Genomic DNA, 23,767 nt, shown 5'->3' on the forward strand with positions numbered 1-23,767 from the left:
TATATTGTTATTGGTTTTTCTTTAAGCAGTCACTTTTTACATTATTTATTTTAATTGTGATAAAATACCCATAACATAAAATTGACAATTTTAACTTTTTTTATTTTTTATTTTATTTATTTATTTATTTATTTATTTTTTGAGACGGAGTCTTGCTCTGTGCCCCAGGCTGGAGGCAGTGGCGCGATCTCGGCTCACTGCAAGCTCCGCCTCCCGGGTTTACGCCATTCTCCTGCCTCAGCCTCCCGAGTAGCTGGGACTACAGGCGCCGCCACCGCGCCCGGCTAGTTTTTTGTATTTTTTAGTAGAGACGGAGTTTCACGGTGTTAGCCAGGATGGTCTCGATCTCCTGACCTTGTGATCCGCCCGCCTCGGCCTCCCAAAGTGCTGGGATTACAGGCTTGAGCCACCGCGCCCGGCCTATTTTTTATTTTTTGAGATGGAGTCTCGCTCTGTCGCCCAGGCTGGAGTGCAGTGGCGCGATCTCGGCTCACTGCAACCTCTGACTCCCGCGTTCAAGCGATTCTCCTGCCTCAGCCTCCGGATTACAGGCACATGCCAGCACGCCTAGATAATTTTTGTGGGACAGGGTTTCACCATGTTGGCCAGGATGGTCTCCATCTCCTGACCACATGATCCGCCTGCTTCAGCCTCCCAAAGTACTGGGATTACAGGCGTGAGCCACCACGCCCAGCCTAATTTTAACTATTTTTAAGTGTACAATTCAGTGGCATCAAGTACATTCACATTATTGTGCTACCATCACCACCATTCATTTGCAGAACTCTTTATTTTGTACAAGCAATTTGCCTATTAAGCAATAACTACTCATTTCTCCTTCTCCCAGCTCCTGGCAACCAGCATTCTTGTCGCTGTGAATTTGACTCCTCTGGGTACCTCATATAAGTAGAATCATATAATATTTGTGACTAGCTTATTTCACTGAGCATAATGTTCTCACCGTTGCTTCGTGTTTTAGGGTATGGCAGAGTTTCCCTTCTTTTTAAAGCTGAATAAATTCCATTGTATGTTGAGACCACATTCTGCTTGTCCGTTCATTGTTGACGGGCACTTTGGTGGCTCCTGCCTTTTGGCTGTTGCCTCTTAAATGCCTGCTTCATGTACCCAGAAGTGGAATTGCTGGATCATGTGATAATTCTGTGTTTTTGAAAAATTGTCATAGAGTTTCCCATAGTGGCCACATCATTTTACATTCCCACCAGCAATGCTCAAGGGCTCCAATTTGTCTAGCAATCATATTTGAAAGCAATTAAAACATGAGAAAAAAGTATTTTATATTCCCCCACATAGTTACCATTTCAGATCTCTTCTTTCTTATAGATTTATGTTTCTATCTAGTATCATTTACTATCTGTCATTTCTTGCAGTGACAAATTCTCTTAGTTTTGTTTGTCTGAATCTTTGTTTTGCCTTTATTTTTGGAAGATTTTCCTCCTGGATATAAAATTCTAGATTGACAGCCGCTTTTCTTTTACTACTTTAAATAAGTTGCTCCATTATCTTCTAGCTTATTCTTATCTTTGTTAATCTCTACATAATTATTGATAACTTTTAAGATTGTTTCCCATTGACTGGATAATAATATGCCTTGATGTGATATTCTTTGTATTTATCCTGCTTGGAGTTGGTTGGGCTTCTTGGATTTGTAGACTTATAATTTTTATGAAATTCAGAAAGTGTTCAGCCATTATATCTTCATTTTTTTTTCTGTTACATTCTCTTCTCTATTTTAGGAACTCCAAATATATGTATACTAGACTACTTGATATTGTGTAAAGGCCTTGGAGGCTGTTCTTTTTTTCTCCCTGGTCTTTTTTCTTGTCTGTGCTTCAGCGTGGATAGTTTCTGTTGCTCTGTCTCCAAGTCACTGGTCTTTTCTTCTTCAGCATCTAATGGCTTTTAATTACGTCTGAGTAAGTTTTTATTTCAGAAATTATATTCTTCATCTCTTAAAGTTGCATTTAGCTTTTTAAAAAAATATATCTTCTCTCTCTATCTCTCTTTTTTTTTTTTTGAGACAGGGTCTTGTCTCTATCCCCCAAGCTGGAACATAGTGGTGCTATCAGAGCTCACTGCAGCCTTGACCTCCTGGGCTCAAAAGATTCTCCTACCACACCCTCCCTTATAGTTGGGACTATAGGCACACATCACCACGCCTGGCTAATTTTTAAATTTTTTTTAGTGACGGGTCTCTCCATACTGCTTAGGCTGGTCTCAAACTCCTGGCTTCAAACAATCCTCCTGCATCAGCTTCCCAAAGTGCTGGGATTACAGGCATGAGCCACCATCCTCAGCCTATTTTTTTCTTTTTTCTTTTTTTTAGATGGGGATTTGCTCTGTCACCCAGGCTGGAGTACAGGGGCATGATCTTGGTTCACTGCACCCTCCACCTCCCAGGCTCAAGAGATTCTCTTGCCTCAGCCTCCTGAGTAGCTGGACCACAGGCATGTGCCACCATGCCCGGCTAATTTTTGTATTTTTGGTAGAGACCGAGTCTCGCCATGTTACCCAGGCTGGTCTCGAACTCCTGAGATCAGGCAGTACACCTGCCTCAGCCTTCCAAAGTACTAGGATTATAGGCATGAACCACCATGCCTGCCTTGTGGCCTATTTTTTTCTATGTAAATATCCAGTTGTTTCAGTACCATTTGTTGAAAAGACTATCCTTTCCCCATTAAATTACGTTGGTACCTTTATTGAAAATTGTGTGAGTGTTACTGGATTCCATTCCTTTCCATTGATCTTTGTCTATTTTTACAATAATGCTATAGTGGCTTATGACATGAATTATGAAAGATCTAATGGATGATTCTGACATGTTATAAATATTTCATTTGACTTTATAATCTACTTTTGGAAAATGAATTTTGAAATACAGTGTTTTCACTAATAGGAATACAGTGTTATGTTATCTCATTTAACAGTTGAATGAAGAGATTTACTTTAAATGTACTTGTCTTACAGAGACCTTTTAATCAAAGTGAAGTTTGGAGAAAGCATTGAGGACTTACAGACCTGCCGACTCTTAATTAAACAGGACATTCCTGCAGGACTTTTTGTGGATCCATATGAGTTGGCTTCATTACGAGAGAGAAACATAACAGAGGTACAGTGATTAGGGGATTTTTTGGGAGAGAAATTAATTTAGGGGTGCTATAGTTTGGACTAAGAAAAAATAGCAGGTTTCCTTTTCATTTTGTTAAAGTGTGTAAAGTGACATTTTTAGAGATAGAATGGACATAGTCTTTGTCAAGTGAGTGACTCTTGTCAGGAATAAGCCAATTAAACTGAGCTAGTTAAATGCTTTTTAGCAAGATGGTTCACAGCTCAGTGACTAAGAAAATTATCTGTGTGTATGTGTATGTCTTGAGAAAATTAATGATTAGTAAATAGTGCCTCAACAGCAACTTTGTTAATGAGAATGACATATACCCCAACATCTGGGTAAGTGTCGCATCATTGCATTCCAGCCTGGGCGTCAGAATGAGATTTTGTCTCAAAAAACAAACAAACAAACAAACAAAAAAAACTGAGGCACAACGAGGCCAAGTAACTTATCCAAAATCATATAGGTAAATGGAAGAGCCAATAAATGGATCCAGGATTGTCTGGTTGCAATATTGTTGCCCTTGCTGGGCCTAAATCTTACCCCTTAGTTAGAAGAGTTTCCTTGACTTTGATAAGAATTCCTTGGGGGCACGTTTGTACAGATTATTGCCTTCCTGGGAAATCCTGATTCATTAGGTCTAGATTGGACCTGAAAATCTGGTTTGAAGAACCCAGATGATTTCTTTTTTTTTTTTAAATTATTGTGGGTACGTAGTAGGTATATGTAACCCAGGTGATTTCTGTTAAGAAATTTTGGGAGACACTGTCTTAGTTGATAAGATTATAATCTACTTATAATTTTTAAAACTATAAAATAGATGCATCTATAGTTATTCATGATGGCAGTTTGTTTATTTCTAATCGTGGTTTAGGCCAGTTTCTTTACCCGTTTATTGTATTTTAATTTTTTTTGAATAAGTAATTGCATTCTCAAGGGTTCATTGAGTAGATATAGAAAGGTATGCAATGATAGCATTCTACCTACGTCAACCCCAATCACCAAGTGTGTTCTCAGTTTTTTGTGTATGTATCACAGTTCACATACACATACAATTATGGAAGGACCTCATTTTTTAAAATTTAATTAATTTTTTTTTTTTTTTTGAGACAGTGTCTCTGTTGCCTAGGCTGGAGTGTATTGGCACAATCTCGGCTCACTGCAACCTCTGCCTCCCAGGTTCGAGTGCTCCTGCGTCAGCCTCCCAAGTAGCTAGGATTACAGGTGCATGCCACCATGCCCGGCTAATTTTTGTATTTTTAGTAGAGTGGGGGTTTCACCATGTTGGCCTGGCTGATCTCGATCTCCCGACCTCAGGTGATCCGCTCGCCTTGGCCTCCCAAAGTGCTGGGATTATAGGCGTGAGCCACCAGCCAGAAGGATCTCATTTATTTCTTTTCTTCAATGAATTATGAATTCTAAGTGAGGCTTTTCAAATTTAAAATAATGGATTTCAAATTTCAACACAGTTTTTGGCTTGTAAGGACATGGGTTGGAATCATATTTAAATCTACTTAATAAAATCACTTACTGTGTTCTAATAAAATGGAAGTTTTTTGGATGGGGATTACCCAAAAAGTCGTACCTTTGGATGGGGATGAGATTTGGATGTTTGAAGGTTGACTGTTACAAGGGTACAGGTAGAGAGTGCCATTATAGATTGATTAACAAGTTTATCTTGGTCTTGATTTTCTGCTTTCTAATCTTCTAATCCCTAATTATAAGCCTTGTAAGTGTAGGTACTTCTTTATTTTGGAAACTTCTAGAAAAATAGATGTTACATTTGTGACATTTAAATATATGGAATTTGATGCCTGACATATTAGATGCTGCTTGCTTCTGCCTAGTTGAGATTGTGGCCCAATTCCTTGTACAGAAAAACTTTGTTATGCTAAGTATTATTATATAATAAGTGTAACTGGGTAGAAGGAACTTATATGTAGGGACTGACTGATGCTTGTATACCTGGATTAATGTCTTGACTCTGCTCCAGGAAATAAAATTTTTGGCTGCAGCAAATGGAACTGTGGGCCCAAACTAAATGAGTGATGTGCCAGCAAAATGCTTTGTAAGGAGCTTGTGATGGTTTGTGAATAATTTGAAAATAAATGCAAGCCTTAAGTAGGTTCACCAAGGATAAGGCAGATCAAATAAACCTCATTTTACTTTTTTAGGTAGGGTTATTAAATGTATTTTTTCATCAAAATATCTTAGATTCTTTGAAAGCAGTATAATATTAGATTGAAACATATAAAATTGCTGTTTTATAGGTCAAAATGGAAACACTTTCTGAAACCGTAAGTTTTACTCAAAGTATGTAGTATTAAGGCTTATGCTTAATAAGTGGACAAGTGGAGAACAGGTAACAGATTTAGTCTCTTACTTGAAACAAGCAAGAAATAAACAAAATATATGAAATAATGGGAAAAGTCATTGGGTATCAGGCAATGAAGGGCAGAGATATCCAAGAGAAGGGAAATAAGTGAGGTGAGCCCTGCTGTCATCCAGCTTATTTCCTTGAGAATGTTTTCAGGCTTAATGCAGGGAGGAGAAACTCAAGCAGAGCCTAGTGGACTTTTTGAGTTGAGGAGGTAAAGTTGAGATTCTGGGCAGACAGAGGTCACTGGAATTCACAAGACAGTGTACCAGAGAGGAGAGAGCTTCATGGAGGCAGAACTCCAGAAATAACAGAAAGTTCCTTTCAAGTATGTAGCTGAGTATTTTTCAGTGTTTATATGTTAGGAAACTACCTGATGCCAGGGAAAGAACCATCTAACAAAATGAGCGGTAACAGTGTGTCTCTGTTGAGTAACTGCACTCACACAGGGACAGGAGTAGTACCTCGTCCCAACAACCAAACTGAGAAAAGCCTTATAATTTCTTGAACAACGGATAAACAGAGAACTTTTACTCAGTAGCAGGGAATACTTAGCCGCAAACTGAACGTTGCTTTAGTCCTGCATAACAAATCTTAAAAGCAAAACCTTAAAAAAAAATCAAACTGTTTCTAAGTAAACTATCTGCATTGCAAACAAAGCTCAAGAATATGTATAGGAATACAGACGTATCCAGCAAGATCAAATCAGCAATTTCTTAACTCTAATAAAAAATTAGCAGCTAAGCAAGGATGTGGGGGAAAAAAATGACCTATAATGAGGAGGTGACTCAATCAGTTAAAACCAATCTAGAATTGCCCCAGATGTTAGAATTAACAGGCCATAGACCGGGGTTGGTGGTTCACGCCTATAATCCCAGCACTTTGGGAGGCTGAGGCAGGTGGATCACTTGAGGTCAGGAGTTCGAGACCAGCCTGGCCAACATGGTGAAACCCCGTCTCTACTAAAAATACAAAAAATTAGCCAGGCGTGGTGGTGGGCACCACCAGCTACTTGGCGGCCGAGGCAGGAGAATCACTTGCATCCCGGAGGCGGAGGTTGCAGTGAGTTGAGATCGCGCCATTGTACTCCAGCCTGGGCAACAAGAGGGAAACTGCAACTCCGTCTAAAAAAAAAAAGAATTAACAGGCCATTAAAACAGTTACTGTAACTGCATCCCATGTGTTCAGAATTTAACTGGAAACGTGGAAGATATTTTTAAAAGTCAGCATTGAACTTCTAAAGATTAAGACTGCAGTGTGTGAGATGAAAAATACACTGAATGAGTTAGTGGCAGATCAAATATTGCAGAAGAAAAGATGAATGAACTTGAAGATACTGCAATAGAAACTATCAAAAATGTAAAACAGATAAGAAACAAATTTCCAAGGTGAACAGAGCATTAATGAACTGTGTAACAACTAAGTGGCTTGCCCTACATGTCACTGGAGTCCCCAAAGGGTAAAGTGAGAGAGAGAGATGGAAAAAATATTTGAAGAAAATTTGACTGAAAACTTTCTGAATGTAATGAAAACTATAAACTCAAATATGAAAGATGCTGAAGTACAAGAACATGAAGAAAACTATATAAAGGTACATGATAATCAAATAGCTTAAAACAATGATAAAGAAAATGTTTAAAGTAGAGAAAAAAAGATGTTACACACAGAGGAGCGAAGATGATGACAGGTGGTAACTACAGGGTAAATATGTAAGACTTCCTTTTTTTTTTTTTTTTTACTATTTCAATCTCTTTACAAGATAATTGACAAAAATAATAACAATGTAGCATAGCATTGATACCATATGTAAAAGTAAGATGTGTGACAGAAATATCACAGACGGCTGGGCTCAGTGACTCATTCATACCTGTAATCCAAGCACTTTGGGAGACCGAGGTAGGAAGATTGCTTGAGGCCAAGGAGTTTGAACCAACCCAGGCAACGCAGTGAGAATCTCTACCAAAAAGTTTAAAAATTAGTTAACTGTCAGGCGTGGTGGCTCACGCCTGTAATCCCAACACTTTGGGAGGCCAACACAGGAGGATCATGAGGTCAGGAGTTCGAGACCAGCCTGGCCAACATGGTGAAACCTCATCTCTACTAAAAATACAAAAAATTAGCTGGGCATGGTGGCGTATGTCTATAGTCTCAGCTACTTGGGAGGCTGAGGTGTAAGGGTTGCTTGAGCCTGGATGGTTGAGACTTCAGTGAGCTGTGATCACGCCACTGCTCTCCAGCCAGGGTGACAGAGTGAGATCTTGTCTTGAAAAAAGAAGAGGCTAGGTACGGTGGCTCATGCCTATTATCCCAGCTCTTTGGGAGGATAAGGCAGGAGAATCGCTTGAGCCCAGGAGATCAAGGCTGCAGTGCACCATGATTGTGCCACTGCACTCCAGCCTGGGTGACAGAGTGAGACTCCGTCTCAAAAAATAAGATAGTAGGTGCATATAAAGCATAGTGAGATAAGGCTGCCAAAAAGCTAATGCAAGTTTTGCCTAAAGAAGATAATACTGCTACTGTACTCTATGAGTATTTCAAAGGCAGCTAATATGAGGAATGATTTGGAAACCATGTCATGAGAACCCAGGAGAACTGTGAACATTTCCCTTGTCAGGAGAAGACTTCGTGGCAGCAGCTATGGTTGCCTTCTGATGATTGAAGGATCCCTAGTGGAATAAGGAATGAATTTATTGCAGACATTGTAAGCAAGAACAACTGATAAATGTTACAGGCTAGTACATAAAGTTTCTACTCATGAAAAAGAAATAACCTTATAACGGTAGATAGATCGCGATGACTCATAATAATGAGCTTCCTTCCAGTCACTGGAAGTACTCAAGCAGTGGCGGTATACCTGAAAAATACCTTTGTTGGTACAGTGGTTTAATTTTATTACTTCTAAGGTCCCCTATGACTCATGAGATGATACAATTCCTTGACTTTTGCCAAGGAGTTCTGTTCCTGCTGTGATTAACGGAAAAGGAACAACATGAAAAGAAAACATAGCACTTGGTGTCACTGTCAGAGGACAGTTAGGATGCTTGATGTGATGGGAAGGAGTTAATGCTGTTTGTTTCTTTAAGTTATGCCCAGGTTTTGCATGGACAATCTAAAGAGAAGTTATGTGTGTGTGTACATCCATACATGTACACATAGGTCATGTGTATAATGCCTGTGTGTGTATGTGGATATATGTGTGTGTGTACATAAATATGTATGTATGCGTGGATATATATATGTGTGTAATAAATAAATATACATGTTATAACTCAGGCCTAATTTCTTCCATGTGTACACTTTCACTTTTGGTGAATACTATACTTTTCTATAAAATAGTTTTTACCATATTATTTTAAGAAATCATTTACTATTTTTTCCATTAACTTTTTATACCCTCTCTAGAAAGAGTGCTGGCCTTTGCTTTGACTTCCTGACCGCAGTGCTCATACTCACTGCCCTCACTTGCTTCTCTGAAGAACAGGAAATTGTCAGAATGATACCAGTCATTTTAACTCAATACAGGTTTTACCCTTTGTCATCGTTTTTGTGCTTATTGAATAATGCTATATTCACAAAATTTCTCAGTTCTTAGGTACCTGTTTTGTCACCTAAACACAGACTAATAAGAAAATATTATAGGAATAATTTTTATTATGGGGAAATTTGGTACCCTAGAATATAATTCCCCCAGTTTATTTTTAGTAAGCAAACTTTTATTAACCATAAATTGTCTTCTGTTTCTCTCCTTAAAATTGAGGATGGAAGGGGAATGGAAGTTGTTTGTAAAGGGGGCAAACTTGACACTGCTCTGTGTGTCTGAATATAGTCTTCCGGTTTTCACTTTTAAAAAATCTTCCTCGCCGGGCGCGGTGGCTCAAGCCTGTAATCCCAGCACTTTGGGAGGCCGAGGTGGGCGGATCACAAGGTCAGGAGATCGAGACCACAGTGAAACCCCGTCTCTACTAAAAATACAAAAAATTAGCCGGGCGCGGTGGCGGGCGCCTGTAGTCCCAGCTACTCAGGAGGCTGAGGCAGGAGAATGGCGGGAACCCGGAGGCGGAGCTTGCGGTGAGCCGAGATCGCGCCACTGCACTCCAGCCTGGGCAACAGCGTGAGACTCCGTCTCAAAAAAAAAAAAAAAAAAAAAAAAAAAAAATCTTCCTCATTCATTTCTTCTTGATTAATATTTATTTTCTTTTTGAACAGGCAGTGATGGTTTCAGAAAATTTTGATATAGAGGCCCCTAACTATTTGTCCAAGGAATCTGAAGTTCTCATTTATGCCAGACAAGATTCACAGTGCATTGACTGTTTTCAAGCCTTTTTGCCTGTGCACTACCGCTATCATCGGCCACACAGTCACGATGGAGAAACCTCGATTGTGGTCAATCACCCAGATTTGTTGATGTTTTGTGACCAAGGTGAGGGCTGCAGGTGTTTTCTAAGGGTCAGAAAATAAGAATAAAGGTATGGTGGCAAGTTCTCCTTCTGCTAGGGTGGCTGGCAAAGTTCTATTTCTTGACCTAAGTGGTAGTTAGAAGGGTATTTGCCTTATAATAATTCACTAAACTATGTATTTGAGTAGATTTTTATGTGTGTGCTTTATTTTACAATCAAAAAGTTAAAAAGAAACATGCATTTGCCATCCCTGTCCTTGACACCGCTGCCCCAACTGTCGTCTCCTTCCCTCTACGACTAACCCACCATCCTGACTTTCAAATACTTACTTATGTTTCTTTATATGTTTATCATCCAGATGGACATTCCAAGATACTATACCAAGACTAAGGTCTTGTCCATTTATAAAAATCTACTATTTCCCTCAAGTCTCTTAATTTACAGGTTTCTCTCTATCCCTTTCCTTTCTTCCAAACTGAACTGTTGAAAGAACCTGGGCCATTTGACCTGCAGAGTTGGTCATAGCTGGGGTTTTGCTAATTGTACTCATGTTCCTCCTACTTCTTTACTTACTGGAAATTGGCAGCTGGCTCCAGAGGAATGATCAGATTCAGGTTTGATTCCTTTGACAAAACTATAGGTAGTGCTGTGTTCTCTTCTCAGTAGCCATTTAATCTTAGTAGGCATGTACATGTGTTTATTTTTGCAGCCTTTGGTCCACATTGCCCCTCTGTTGCTTTTTGTTTCTTCGTACCAGTCTTGCAGGACTCTGTGGCTTTTGATGTTTTGTTTCCACTTGCATGTATTTTGATGTTTGGGAAGATACTTTATCACCTAGTTTTGTTGTAAATTTTGTCTGTGAGTTTTTTATTTTGCTGCATGATTGTTGTTTCTGTTTTTATGTGAGAATTTGGGTAAATTGAAAAATTAGCTGGGCGAGGTAGCTCACAATCCCAGCACTTTGGGAGGCTGAGGCGGGTGGATCAGAGGTCAGGAGTTTGAGACCTGCCTGACCAACATGGTGAAACCCCATCTCTACTAATCTCTACTAAAAATACAAAAAATTAGCTGGGCATGGTGGCAGGGGCCTGTAATCCCAGCTACTTGGGAGGCTGAGGAAGGAAAATCACTTGAACCCAGGAGGCAGAGGTTGCAGTGAGCCAGGATCGCACCAGTGCACTCTAGCCTTTGCAGTCTTCTCAAGAACGTTTTCTTTCTTCCTTTTTTTTTTTTTTTTTTTGAGGCAGAGTCTCGCTCTGTTTCCCAGGCTGAAGTGCAGTGGCGTGATCTTGGCTCACCACAATCTCCGCCTCTCCTGCCTCAGCCTCCTGAGTAGCTGGGACTACAGGTGTGTGCCACCACGCCCAGCTAATTTTTGTATTTTTGGTAGAGATGAGGTTTCACTGTGTTGGCCAGGCTGGTCTCGAACTCCTGACCTCGTGATCCGCCCACCTTGGCCTCCCAAAGTGCTGGGATTACAGGCGTGAGCCACCGCACCCGGCCAGATGTTTTCTTTAGTGTAAGAAGTTCCTTTCAGTTTTCGGTTCTTTACGTCTTCAAATTTGGGTTGATTTAGAATGTTTATAAAAGTTAGTAGCGGCTGGGCGCGGTGGCTCAAGCCTGTAATCCCAGCACTTTGGGAGGCCGAGACGGGCGGATCACGAGGTCAGGAGATCGAGACCATCCTGGCTAACCCCGTGAAACCCCGTCTCTACTAAAAAATACAAAAAACTAGCCGGGCGAGGTGGCGGGCGCCTGCAGTCCCAGCTACTCGGGAGGCTGAGGCAGGAGAATGGCGTAAACCCGGGAGGCGGAGCTTGCAGTGAGCTGAGATCCGGCCACTGCACTCCAGCCTGGGCGACAGAGCGAGACTCTGTCTCAAAAAAAAAAAAAAAAAAAAAAAAAAAAGTTAGTAGCACTGAGGCCAGGTACAGTGTATCACACCTGCAATCCCAACACTTTGGGAGGCCGAGGCGGGCAGATCAGTTGAGGTCAGGAGTTCGAAACCAGCCTAGATAACATGGTGAAACCCCATCTCTACTAAAAATATAAAAATTAGCCAGGCGTTGTGGTGTGTGTCTGTAATCCCAGCTACTCGGGAGGCTGAGGCACGGGAATCGCTTGAACCCGGGAGGCAGAGGTTTCAGTGAGCTGAGATCGTGTCACTGCATTCCAGCCTGGGAGACAGAGCAAGACTGTCTCAAAAAAAAAAAAAAAAAAAAAGGTTAATAGCACTATTACTAAAAACCGACAGATGGGAGGTTTTTAATGCTACATTTGTTACCATCGTAGGTACCTTTCATGTTGAGAAAATTTAAAAGTGTTCAGTTATATTAGCTTTGTTCATCCAACCTTGTTTTCTGTTTCCATTAAAGGTACCTCTTAGCATAAATAAAGTTTGGAAAAGTTCCTCTCCTGAGAGAACTGGATTCTGGTATTCTGTCTTTTTATCTGAATGCTCTTTTATGGGTGTGTTTCATATGGAAATTTATCGAGTTTTGCACTTACAATATGTTTACTTTTCTGAGTGATGCTTCAAAAAGAAGTTTACATTAAATTTTTAAGAGCAGCCCCAAATTTGAGTACAATGAAGATTCATTAAGAAGTCATGTTCGGCCGGGCATGGTGGCTCACGCTTGTAATCCCAGCACTTTGGGAGGCCGAGGTGGGTGGATCACGAGGTTACGAGTTTAAGACCATCCTAGCCAAGATGGTGAAACCCCATCTCTACTAAAAATACAAAAATTAGCTGGGTGCGATGGCAGGTACCTGTAATCCCAGCTACTCTGGAGGCTGAGGTAGGAGAATTGCGAGGTGGAGGGTGCAGTGAGCTGAAATTGCACCACTGCACTCCAGCCTGGGTGACAGAGTGAGACTCCGTCTCAAAAAAAAAAAAAAAAAAAAAAAAAAGAAGTCATGTTCAACTTCAATACTTTTGTAATTTTCTAATTTCTTAGGCAGTCACATAAAAAAGGATGCTAAAAGGCCAGGCACAGTGGCTCACGCCTGTAATCCCAGCACTTTGGGAGGCTGAGGCGGGTGGATCACGAGGTCAGGAGATTGAGACCATCCTGGCTAACATGGTGAAACTCCGTCTCTACTAATAATAATAAAAAAATTAGTTGGGCGTAGTGGCAGGCACCTGTAGTCCCAGCTACTCGGGAGGCTGAGGCAGGAGAATGGCGTGAACCCAGGAGGCGGAACTTGCAGTGAGCCGAGATCGTGCCACTGCACTCCAGCCTTGTCTCAAAAAAAAAAAAAAAAAAAAAGAATGCTAAAATAACAGAATGTGATAGATGGGTCCAGATCATATACATAATGTATTAAAATGTTTGACTACTTCTATCTGTTGAGGTTTAATACAAGCCTAGCTTTGAGTCCAAATACAGGTTTTCTGACATCATTTTCTACAACTTTTCTCAGAGTTCCCAATTTTGAAATGCTGGGCTCACTCAAAAGTGGCGGCTCCTTGTGCTTTGGAGAACGAGGATATCTGCCAGTGGAACAAGATGAAGTATAAATCAGTAAGCTAATATTTTATGTTGTTTTTTAGATCATGTGCCTCATTTAAAGCTCTTTCTGTAATATTTCTGCCATATTTAAGAGATTAGCACTTTTTTTTTTTTTTTTGAGACAGTCTCGCTCTGTTGCCCAGGCTGGAGTGCAGTGGCACAATCTCGGCTCACTGCAACCTCCGCCTACCAGGTTCAAGTGATTCTCCTGCCTCAGCCTCCCAAGTAGCTGGGACTACAGGCGTACACCACCACATCCAGCTAATTTTTGTATTTTTGGTAGAGACGGCGTTTCACCCTGTTGGCCAGGCTGGTCTCAAACTCCTGACCTTAGGTGATCCGCCTACCTTGGTCTCCCAAAGTGCTGGGATTACAGGTATGAGCCACCGTGCCCAGCTGGGATTAGCATTTTCTAATATAGGAAGCTGTTTTGTCTTACAGCAAAGGGTTACTACAAAGCACTGCTGTTTTTGTTTGGGGAACTTTCATTGAACATACAGTTGGGAAGATGGATGACTCTGCAATCTTATGCAGTGTAGATTTGTTTTCAAGTAGATTACCATTGCCATATGGTACCTGGAAATTTTTCTCAAACTCTAAAATACATCTGGAGACCTGCATTTGATTGATTATGTCAATGAAGAGTATGCTTAGTGTTTATGATTTATTGATTTAGTGCATTGCTACAAGGTAAGTGGTGACCCTATTAAAACATTTTGAATTCAGTTGTCTTTATTTTTTTTTTGAGACGGAGTCTTGCTCTGTCGCCCAGGCTGGAGTGCAGTGGCGCAATCTCGGCTCACCACAACCTCTGCCTCCTGGGTTCAGGCAGTTCTCCTGTCTTAGCCTCCCAAGTAGCTGGGACTGCAGGTGCCTGCCATCATGCCTGGCTAATTTTTGTATTTTTGGTTGAGACGGGGTTTCACCTTGTTGGTCAGGCTGGTCTCAAACTCCTGACCTCAGGTGATTCATCCCCCTAGCTTCCCAAAGTGCTGGGATTACTGGCGTAAGCCACTGCATCTGACCTCAGTTGTCTTTAAAATTCTGTAACTTGCCATAAGAGGTCATAATTTTTATTTTTATTTATTTATTTTTTTTTTGAGACGGAGTCTCGCTCTGTCGCCCAGGCTGGAGTGCAGTGGCCGGATCTCAGCTCACTGCAAGCTCCGCCTCCCGGGTTTACTCCATTCTCCTGCCTCAGCCTCCCAAGTAGCTGGGACTACAGGCGCCCGCCACCTCGCCCGGCTAGTTTTTTATGTATTTTTAGTAGAGACGGGGTTTCACCGTGTTCGCCAGGATGGTCTCGATCTCCTGACCTTGTGATCCGCCTGTCTCGGCCTCCCAAAGTGCTGGGATTACAGGCTTGAGCCACCGCGCCCGGCCAAGAGGTCATAATTTAACACTTAAATATAGTTTATATATATATATATATATATATATATATATTTTTTTTTTTTTTTTTTTTTTCCCCGAGACGGAGTCTCGCTCTGTTGCCCAGGCTGGAGTGCAGTGGCGCAATCTTGGCTCACCACAACCTCCGCCTCCCAGGTTCCAGTGATTCTCCTGTCTCAGCCTCCCTAATAGCTGGGACTATAGGTGCCTGCCAACACGCCCAGCTAATTTTTGTATTTTTAGTAGAGACAGGGTTTCACTATGTTGGCCAGGCTGGTCTCAAACTCCTGACCTCGTGATCTGCCCGCTTCAGCCTCCCAAAGTGCTGGGATTACGGGCGTGAGCCACCGCACCCGGCCAACTTTGTATATATTTCATCTTTATATATACCAGAAAAACCAGGTGGCCGTTACTAAGGTGATATTCCATCCCAAGGTTTGTTGAAGATGTCATTTTTTGAATGATGGTTTTCAGATAGCACTTTGTTACAGATTGGGTTGGTTACTTGTATTTTTGGGGGTGTAAAATCATAATTCAGGTATTTACAAAAAGAAAACAAAAAGTATTCCCAAGTTACCTAAATTTTAATGTTTTGTAAAACTTATTATAAGTGTAAACTTTCCCAGTGTTTTTCACGGAACTCCTTTATCTTCAAAACCAAATAGAAAATAGAACCGAGTTGAATGTAGGAACTTTTGCGTTGCTGGTCACAGCAAAGGTCACATTCAGTTGCACAATATGTGAATAACAAGGTTTTAAAAGCTATCTGGGGTGAGAAAGGCAAATGGGAATGATAGGATAATTTAGTTTTTTGTTGTTTTAATGTTTTTCCTATACATCTTCAATTTAGAGAGAATTCTGTATTCTAATTTGAAACACGTTAAGAGGAAGTAAATGTTTATATTGATTACAGAGGTGACACTGGGATATAGCTTTTCTTAAAAGAATATACTTTATGTAAAAAGCAGAAAAATCAGAACTAATGAGATTTAGCAACTTATTGTGGGAACTGAGTCTGATTCTGTAACATTAAACGAAATGTTAGATTCAAAAGTCATTCAAACCAATAATACTACATGTAGTGTAGCACTGGCTGAAAGATATTTAAAACAAAAAGGAAAGAAAAAGATCCAATTAAAAATCAAAGAAATAGTGGTCTCACCTTATGACATGCATTTTGTTTTACTATATTTATTTATTTATTTAATTTGTTTGAGACGGAGTCTTCCTCTGTCGCCCAGGCTGGCGTGCAGTGGTGCGATCTCAGCTCACTGCAAACCTCCGCCTCCCGGGTTCAAGTGGTTGTTCTGCCTCAGCCTCCCTAGTAGCTGAGACTACAGGCACCTGCCACCACACCTGAATAATTTTTGTATTATTAGTAGAGACAGTTTAGTAGAGATGTTAGCCAGGCTGTGTTCGAACTCCTGACCTCAAGCGATCTGCCTGCCTTGGCTTCCCAAAGTGCTGGGATTACAGGCATGAGCCACCACACCGGGCCCATGACATGCATTTTAAATGTCTAACTTCTCTCTCTCTCTCTCTCTCTCTCTCTCTCTCCATAGGTATATAAGAATGTGACTCTACAGGTTCCAGTGGGACTGACTATACATACCTCTTTAGTATGTTCTGTGACTCTGTTCGTTACAATCCTGTGCTCTACGTTGATCCTAGTAGCAGTTTTCAAATATGGCTATTTTTCCCTATAAGTTTTATGTGGTTAAATGCTTCCTAGAAACCTAAATAAGATCTATTAATTTCTGACGAGAAGTGTTCTTCTAGAATTTAGTTAATTACTTTTATCTTTTGTCTTCATTTGTGGCCAAAATTATGTTTACTAGAGGAAATTTGGGATAATTCTCAACTAATTCCAAAATTTAGTGCTCTATTGCATAGATCCTTGGTAATCCTCAAGCATCAAAGGCCATAAGAGGAAACTTAATTCTGCTAAATTAATGTTTATTTTGTGAGAAGTGACTTTATCTTCATTTGAGAGAGAAAAATTATTTCTTTTTTTTGAGATGGAGTCTCGGTCTGTCGCCCAGGCTGGAGTGCAGTGGCGCAATCTCGGCTCACTGCAAGCTCCGCCTCTTGGGTTCACGCCATTCTCCTGCCTCAGCCTCCCGAGTAGCTGGGATTACAGGCGCTGCCACCACGCCCGACTGATTTTTTTTGTATTTTTAGTAGAGATGGGGTTTCACCGTGTTAGCCAGGATGGTCTTGATCTCCTGACCTGGTGATCTGCCCGCCTCGGCCTCCCAAAGTGCTGGGATTATAGGTGTGAGCCACTGCGCCCTGCTGAAAAATTACTTCTTTATGTAGTAGAGACAAATTATTGTCATTCTGCGAATACTTTCAATTTAAGCTACAAATTGAGAAAACCATTATAAATAAGAATAAAATAGGCCAGGCGCAGTGGCTCACACATGTAATCCCAGCACTTTGGGAGGCCAAGGTGGGCGGATCACCAGAGGTCAGGAGTTTGAGACCAGCTTGGTGAAACCCTGTCTCTACTAAAAATAGAAAAATTAGCTAAGGGTGGTTGTGGGCGTCTGTAGTCCCACCTAATTGGGAGGGTGAGGCGGGAGGATCTCTTGAACCTGGGAGGCGGAGGTTCCAGAACTGGGAGGGTGAGGCGGGAGGATCGCTTGAACCTGGGAGGCGGAGGTTCCAGAACTGGGAGGGTGAGGCGGGAGGATCGCTTGAACCTGGGAGGCGGAGGTTCCAGAACTGGGAGGGTGAGGCGGGAGGATCGCTTGAACCTGGGAGGCGGAGGTTCCAGAGAGCCAAGATCGCACCACCGCACTCCAGCCTGGGTGACAGAATGAGACCCTGTCTCCAAAGGAAAAAAAAAAAAGAATAAAATAATTTGGATGAAAATCATGTTTATTTAAATATTAATGTTATGAGACTATTAAAGACATTTGCCAGAGTTTCAATGAAAATCATTAAAGTAGGACAGCTAAGAAATTAATATTAATATCAAAATTATTGGTAATCTTAAATTATTGATTATTCCTTAACGTACTCCATTCTCCTTTTACATTTTATAATGTTTCTTTTGGATATATGATTTAGCAAAGGACTTGATGAAATTGAATACTAAGATTTAGTACAGTGTCAGGAAGACAACTCAGATTGCCATTTTGAATAAAGTTGTACATGAACAATAATTGGAATCATCAGGTAATTTTTTTAAACAAAGTTTCTTCATTTACTGTTGTGTTTGGAAAAAAATTAGAAAATAAAGTAAGTGCCGTAGGCTAATTAAAAAATAAAACCTTAGGGCAAGTGTGTTCCAAAACAGAAGCCATCAAACCAGGGTGTGTTGGCATTATTTGTTTTATATAGAGTATTGAGATGTGATAAACCTTTATATATGCCATCACTGCTCCATTTCCTAAAATATTTTGGTGTTTTCATGGGACTACATCTTGTAGAATTTGACATGTATGACTTGACTAGCCATAACCGTTCTTTTTAAATGTGTATTTGAGACTTAAATATTGGAAAAGGCAACCCAGTGCCATAAAGCAGAAACAGTGACCTTTCAAATGACTAAAATTTCAACCCAGTTGAGTTTCAGACCGATTTCGTGCTTTCTCATAAGAAAGAATTTCATGTTTTAGAAATATTTCTTTCACTATGGCATTAATAATGTGACACTGAAATGGAATTATATGTCAGTTACAATTCAGTAACATTGACAGGCAACGTTTTGGAATACGGTTAGACAGGGAGGGAACATGGTACTGTTTCACATCGAGAGTGAGTATGTGGGGGTATGTGTATACAGAATGTTTTGTTTTTGCTCATCACAACCAGGTTTCATCAGTATTTAAAATATTTAAGATTGTGGCTTGGAATGTGGTTCAGCCATTTACTCACTTACGCAAATATTCAGAAGTGTAATAAAAATGTGAATGAAGAAAACTTTGATATGACTCTTCTTGCCTGGATAAATGGTTGCAGATGACATCACTTTTAGTATAACAGAACATTTCTGGTTTTGTTTATATTATCTTGTAAACATGGCCAACATGGTGAAACCCCGTCTCTACTAAAAATACAAAAAATTAGCCGGGAGTGGTGGCGTGTGGCTGTAATCCCAGCTACTTGGGAGGCTGAGGCAGGAGAATCACTTGAACCCGAGAGGCAGAGGTTGCAGTGAGCTGAGATCGTGCCACTGCACTCCAGCCTGGGTGACCAAGTGAGACTCCGTCTCAAAAGAAAAAGAAATATACCTTTAAAGGAGTTCCTTTAGTATGTCTCTGTTGGTAGCTTGTTTATGTTTGATGATATATTTATTTCACCCTCACTCATCTGATGGATAATTTAGGTAGTTGTACACTTCTTTTTTTTTTTTTTTTTTTTGAGACAGAGTCTCGCTCTGTCGTCCAGGCTGGAGTGCAGTGGCATGGTCCCTGCTCACTGCAACCTCCACTTCCCGGGTTCAAGTGATTCTCCTGCCTCAGCCTACTGAGTAGTTGGGACTACAGGCATGCACTACCACACCCTGCTATTTTTTGTATTTTTAGCAGAGACAGGGTTTTGCCATTGTTGGCCAGGCTGTTTTCGAACTCCTGATCTCAGGTGATCCGCCCACCTCAGCCTCTCAAAGTGCTGGGATTAGTGTGAGCCACTGTGCCCGGCTGGTAGTTGTACACTTCTAAGCTTGGTTATTTTCTCTTGGTACTTTGAAAATATATCATTATTGACTGGAACCCATTTTGCTGTTGTGAAATCTGCTGTGAATGTAATAGTTGTTTGTGCAGAATGTCTTTTCTCTCTGGTTGCTTTATCTCTGGTATTCTGCAATTTCATTTGCATGTGTTTGAAATTTCTTTTACTTACCCTGCTTGCTGTTCAGTTTGCTTCCTGAATCTGAAGATTGTTGTCTTTAATCAATTCCGGAAATTTTTCAGCCATTATCTCATTATTATCTGTGTCTTTTGGTTTTTCTCTTTTCTCTCCTGGAATTCTCATTAGGAGTATGGTAGACCTTAACAATCTATCCCCATGTCTCTTAAGCTTGCTTTCATTTTTCCTGTCTCTAGGCTGTTCTCAGTAATTTCTTTTGATCTGTCTTTCAGTTTACTAATTTTCTCTTCAATTGTGTGTAATCTGCTATTTAACCAAACATTGGCTTTGGTTTCAATTATTCTTTGTTTCTAGAACTTCTACTTAATTCTTTTGTTGTTGTTTTTGTTTTGAGACGGAGTTTTGCTCTTGTTGCCCAGGCTGGAGTACAATGGCACAATCTTGGCCCACTGCAACCTCTACCTCCCAGGTTCAAGTGATTCTCCTGCCTCAGCCTTCTGAGTAGCTGGGACTACAGGCGCCCACCACCACGCCCAGCTAATTTTTGCATTTTTAGTACAGATGGGGGGTTTCACCAAGTTGGCCAGGCTGGTCTTGAACTCCTGACCTCAGGTGATCCGCCCACCTTGGCTTCCGAAAGTGCTGGGATTACAGGCGTGAGCCACCATGCCTGGCCTACTTAATTCATTTTCAAAACTGTTTGGTCATTAAAAAGATAATAAAATAAATTTAAAAAAGCATCTTGTTTCTTGCTCATGTTTTCTAGCTCCTGTCTTATTTTCTTTAATCATTTAAATAGGCGTATTTTATATTCTGTAGCCATTAATTCTAGCAGCTAAAGTCTGTATGGGTTTTCTTATATTCTTTGTAGTTTCTATTGACTCACTCATTGTTGCTTATTTCCTCAGGTATATTGTATTTTGGGTGCTCATGTTTGGCTTTGGAAATCCTGTTTAATCTGTGAAATCCTTTGAGACCCAGGTTGAGGGTACACCTGTGCAGTCAGGATTTGTATTTGTCTCGTCCAGGCCCCCCAGAACTCCAGCCTGGGACCACTTTCTTGACAAATTTGAACTTTAAAACCTTAGTGAAGGAAAATTCTAAAAGGTTATTAATTCTAAAGGAAAATTTTCTTTTTCCCTCCAAGCCCACTGCAGGCCAAAGTAAACAAATGTCCTGTACGTCTCCCTGGGCTAGTACAGGGTCTTTTTCCCCCAGTCAGTTCTTGAAGGGTATAGCGCTTTGAATTTCCAGTCCTATGCAGGATCACAGTCCTGATTTCTTGTATAGGCCCAAGTCCTTGTCTTTAGTTTCCTGTGCACCTGTTAAAACCCTAGAGATTTCTTAGATAAGTAGGTGCCCTCAACACAACCATGGCTTCACTGCCCTGCTTACCACTCTGGTTTCCTGCCCCTTCTTCAGGTTGAGTGTGAAGTTTGGAAGACTGTCAGAAGCATTCTGTTTTCATTCTTGCAAGCTGTGCCTTTGAAACAATGTCCTGTTTACCAGTGTTTCTGTGTGTTTATTAAACACACATAATCAGAGCATTTTTCAGGTTATCTCTTACTGTGCCATGTTGCTCCTTGATTCCTTTCTCTCCTGTACCCTCTGCATCAATTGAGTTTTCTGCGCTACATTGATAGAGAAGCACAATCCCTCTTTCTTTCCACTGCCTTCCTACTTTATTTCCCTTCTATTCTTGCATCTCTATACTCCATTATCCACACTGCAGTCTAGTGATCTTGAAGTGTAAGCCAGGTAACATAACTTCCCTGCTTAAAAGCCTTTTAATAAAGTATAGGCTTTTTACCATGGCATTCAGGATCTTTCATGACCTGAATCTTGTCTGCTCTAGTGTTTTCTTGATAGTACTGCCTTCTTGTTCTAGGCCCCAGCTACACAGGGCTTCTTACTGACTGTAGCAAGCCCTTTTCTTTCTTTTCCTGCCTGTATTGCTTTTCACCTCTGGGGGCTTCTCTGGGTGTTCTCTTTCTGTTCTTGCCTTGAGTATCACCTCCTTAATGAGGCCTTCTCCGACCACCCTATCCAAAGTAACCTCACCAAGTTTTTTCTTATACCAGGTGTGACCACTTTGATTACTATGTCTTCATATAAGCTCCACAAAGACTTGGTGAATCGTGTTCAACCTTGCATTTCTTTTGTGCTTTTTGTTTTGTTTTTGAGACGGAGTCTGGCTCTGTCACCCATGCTGGAGTGCAATGGCCCCATCTTGGCTCACTGCAACCTCCTCCTTCCTGGGTTCAAGTGATTCTCCTGCCTCAGCCTCCCGCGTAGCTGGGACTACAGATGCGTGCCACCATGCCCAGCTAATTTTTGTATTTTTAGTAGAAACGGGGTTTGATTGTGTTGGCCAGGCTGGTCTCGAACTCCTGACCCCAGGTGATCCGCCCACCTCAGCTTCCCAAAGTGCTGGGATTACAAGCGTGAACCACTGCACCTGGCCCACCCATGTATTTCTGATGCTTAACAGTGTCTAGTCCATATTAGACACTCAAATATTTGTAGAATAAGTGAAACATTGATGAACTCCTCCGTGGATAAAATAGGGAAGTCTTAATTTGCAAGAAGGTGGGACTTAATTTAGCAGCAAAATTTAAGAATTTGTAAGCAAAAAAGCAAGATGGATAATGGATGAATTCCCAGAAACAAATGTCGCGGAGCAGATGTGTATAACGGCAATCGTCTGTCAGCGTCTTCCGTCGGCAGAAATCTGCTAGGAGACAGTGCTGAATTAAATGAGGGACTGGCTGCTCCTCTCAATACAAAGACTACCAAATGAATAAAAGCAACGTCCATCACCGAACTACGACTCCCAGCGGCCCCCGCGCGGGCCTGCCCATGGGAGGTGGCGCTCGTCTCCACCCCGGGGAGCTCCGGCTTCTGGCGGGAGGGGTGCTGAGTTCTGGTCCCGCCCCGCCCCGCTCCCCGCCGTCGCCCTCCTCCAGGGTTGTGGCCACGCGCAGCGGCGGCGGTTGTTCCGCTTCCCCTCCGGCCCGGGCCGTCGCCATTGCCGAAGGCACCCTCCCCTCCCCTCCCTGGCGGCCGCAGGGCTCCGCCGCCGCCGCCGGGCCTAGCGGTAGCAGCGGCTGCTCCAGCGCGGCGTCTCTTCCCGCCCCGCTTCCCCTTCCCTCCCCTCCCCTTCCCGCGCCGCGCGCTGGCCCGGGGCGGCTCCGCAGCCCGCCGGGAGCTCTGACGGAGGCGCCTCGCTGGGGCGGGGACCTTCCCTCGCCTGGGGTAAGTGCACCTAGGCCGACCGGCGTGGAACGCGGGCCGGCTCTCTTCCTCCTCCGTCCTCCTCCGCGGCCTGGCGGGCGGGAGTGGCCCGGGACGGCCGACCTGCCGCGCGCGGGGCCGGGGAGCCGCCACCTGCGTGCCGGGAGCCGCGGCTCCTGGGGCGGTGGCTCATTGTCTGCTCCCCAGGGCCGTTTTCTTCGCTGGCTTGAGCCCGAAATGGGAAGCTTGCTGGGCTGCCGGGGTCTGACTCTTCCTGGACCCAGCCCTGCCCTGAACCGCGCGGCCCCACGGGCGCTGCCGACTCTGGGTCTTCCCTGCCCTCCCGTTTCACCCTCTTCCTTTGCCCCGTTTTCTTAATGCTGGACCAGACTCTCCGGTTTTGTTCGTTGGTGTTTCCTCTCTCGCTGGCTCTCAGCCCTTCCTTGCTCGCTCTCTGTTCACCCCGGTTTCACTGCCCGGGAACATTGTCGCCAGGAGCTTGGCTGTTTTCTCCGCTCCAGCCTGGAGCCTCTTCCACATTCCACACCGGTGGAAACGCAGAGCGTCCCGGGCGCTGGAGGCCCCGCTGACGGGCGGAACTCTCGGAGCTTCTCCTCGCTCCTGTCTGAGCTTCAGCCTAGGGGTGGAATTAGCTGCTTTAGATAACTTAGGTGAAGTTAAGATTGGTTTTTCACCATGTTTGGCTTTCTTGGAAACGCACGCACAAACACAAAACGTTGCCACAGATTTCTCTGTGGACTCAACCTTTTGACTTAATTCTTTAAAGATAAGTCATCCAAGAACAGAAGCGTGTCATCGTCAGTGGGTGTGAGGTTGTACCCATCCTTGTATCTTAATTTTAATAGTACTATTCTCTGGGCAGTGTGAGCAGGATTTGTCTTCCCTGGAT

At 42.3% G+C, this 23,767-nt stretch overlaps 2 protein-coding genes across 12 annotated transcripts in view; both read left to right on the forward strand.

Annotated features, from left to right (window-relative positions):
- The window catches only part of PIGX (phosphatidylinositol glycan anchor biosynthesis class X), a 36,482-nt gene extending 17,747 nt beyond the window's left edge, over positions 1-18,735 (forward strand). For 3 of the 11 annotated variants that reach the window (XM_005545288.5, XM_065539636.2, XM_074030695.1), the window contains 4 exons: positions 2,986-3,127; positions 9,711-9,924; positions 13,325-13,425; positions 16,368-16,805. In XM_005545288.5, coding sequence (XP_005545345.3) covers positions 2,986-3,127; positions 9,711-9,924; positions 13,325-13,425; positions 16,368-16,511 — 601 coding nt within the window. In that variant the 3' untranslated portion in view covers positions 16,512-16,805. Of the gene's footprint in view, positions 1-936; positions 981-1,909; positions 1,935-2,344; positions 2,466-2,985; positions 3,128-8,906; positions 9,027-9,710; positions 9,925-13,324; positions 13,426-16,367 lie in introns of those variants that run through there. The other 8 variants (XM_074030696.1, XM_074030694.1, XM_074030699.1 and 5 more) reach the window with 6 other exon arrangements.
- A 3,836-nt stretch (positions 18,736-22,571) lies between these two features.
- Positions 22,572-23,767, forward strand: part of PAK2 (p21 (RAC1) activated kinase 2) — a 92,407-nt gene continuing 91,211 nt past the window's right edge. Inside the window, exon 1 of the mRNA XM_005545287.4 lies at positions 22,572-22,878. The gene's annotated coding sequence lies outside the window, so the exon portion shown is untranslated. The remainder of the gene's footprint in view (positions 22,879-23,767) is intronic.

This window comes from Macaca fascicularis, chromosome 2 (genome assembly GCF_037993035.2).
Source record: "Macaca fascicularis isolate 582-1 chromosome 2, T2T-MFA8v1.1".
Taxonomy (NCBI): domain Eukaryota; kingdom Metazoa; phylum Chordata; class Mammalia; order Primates; family Cercopithecidae; genus Macaca; species Macaca fascicularis.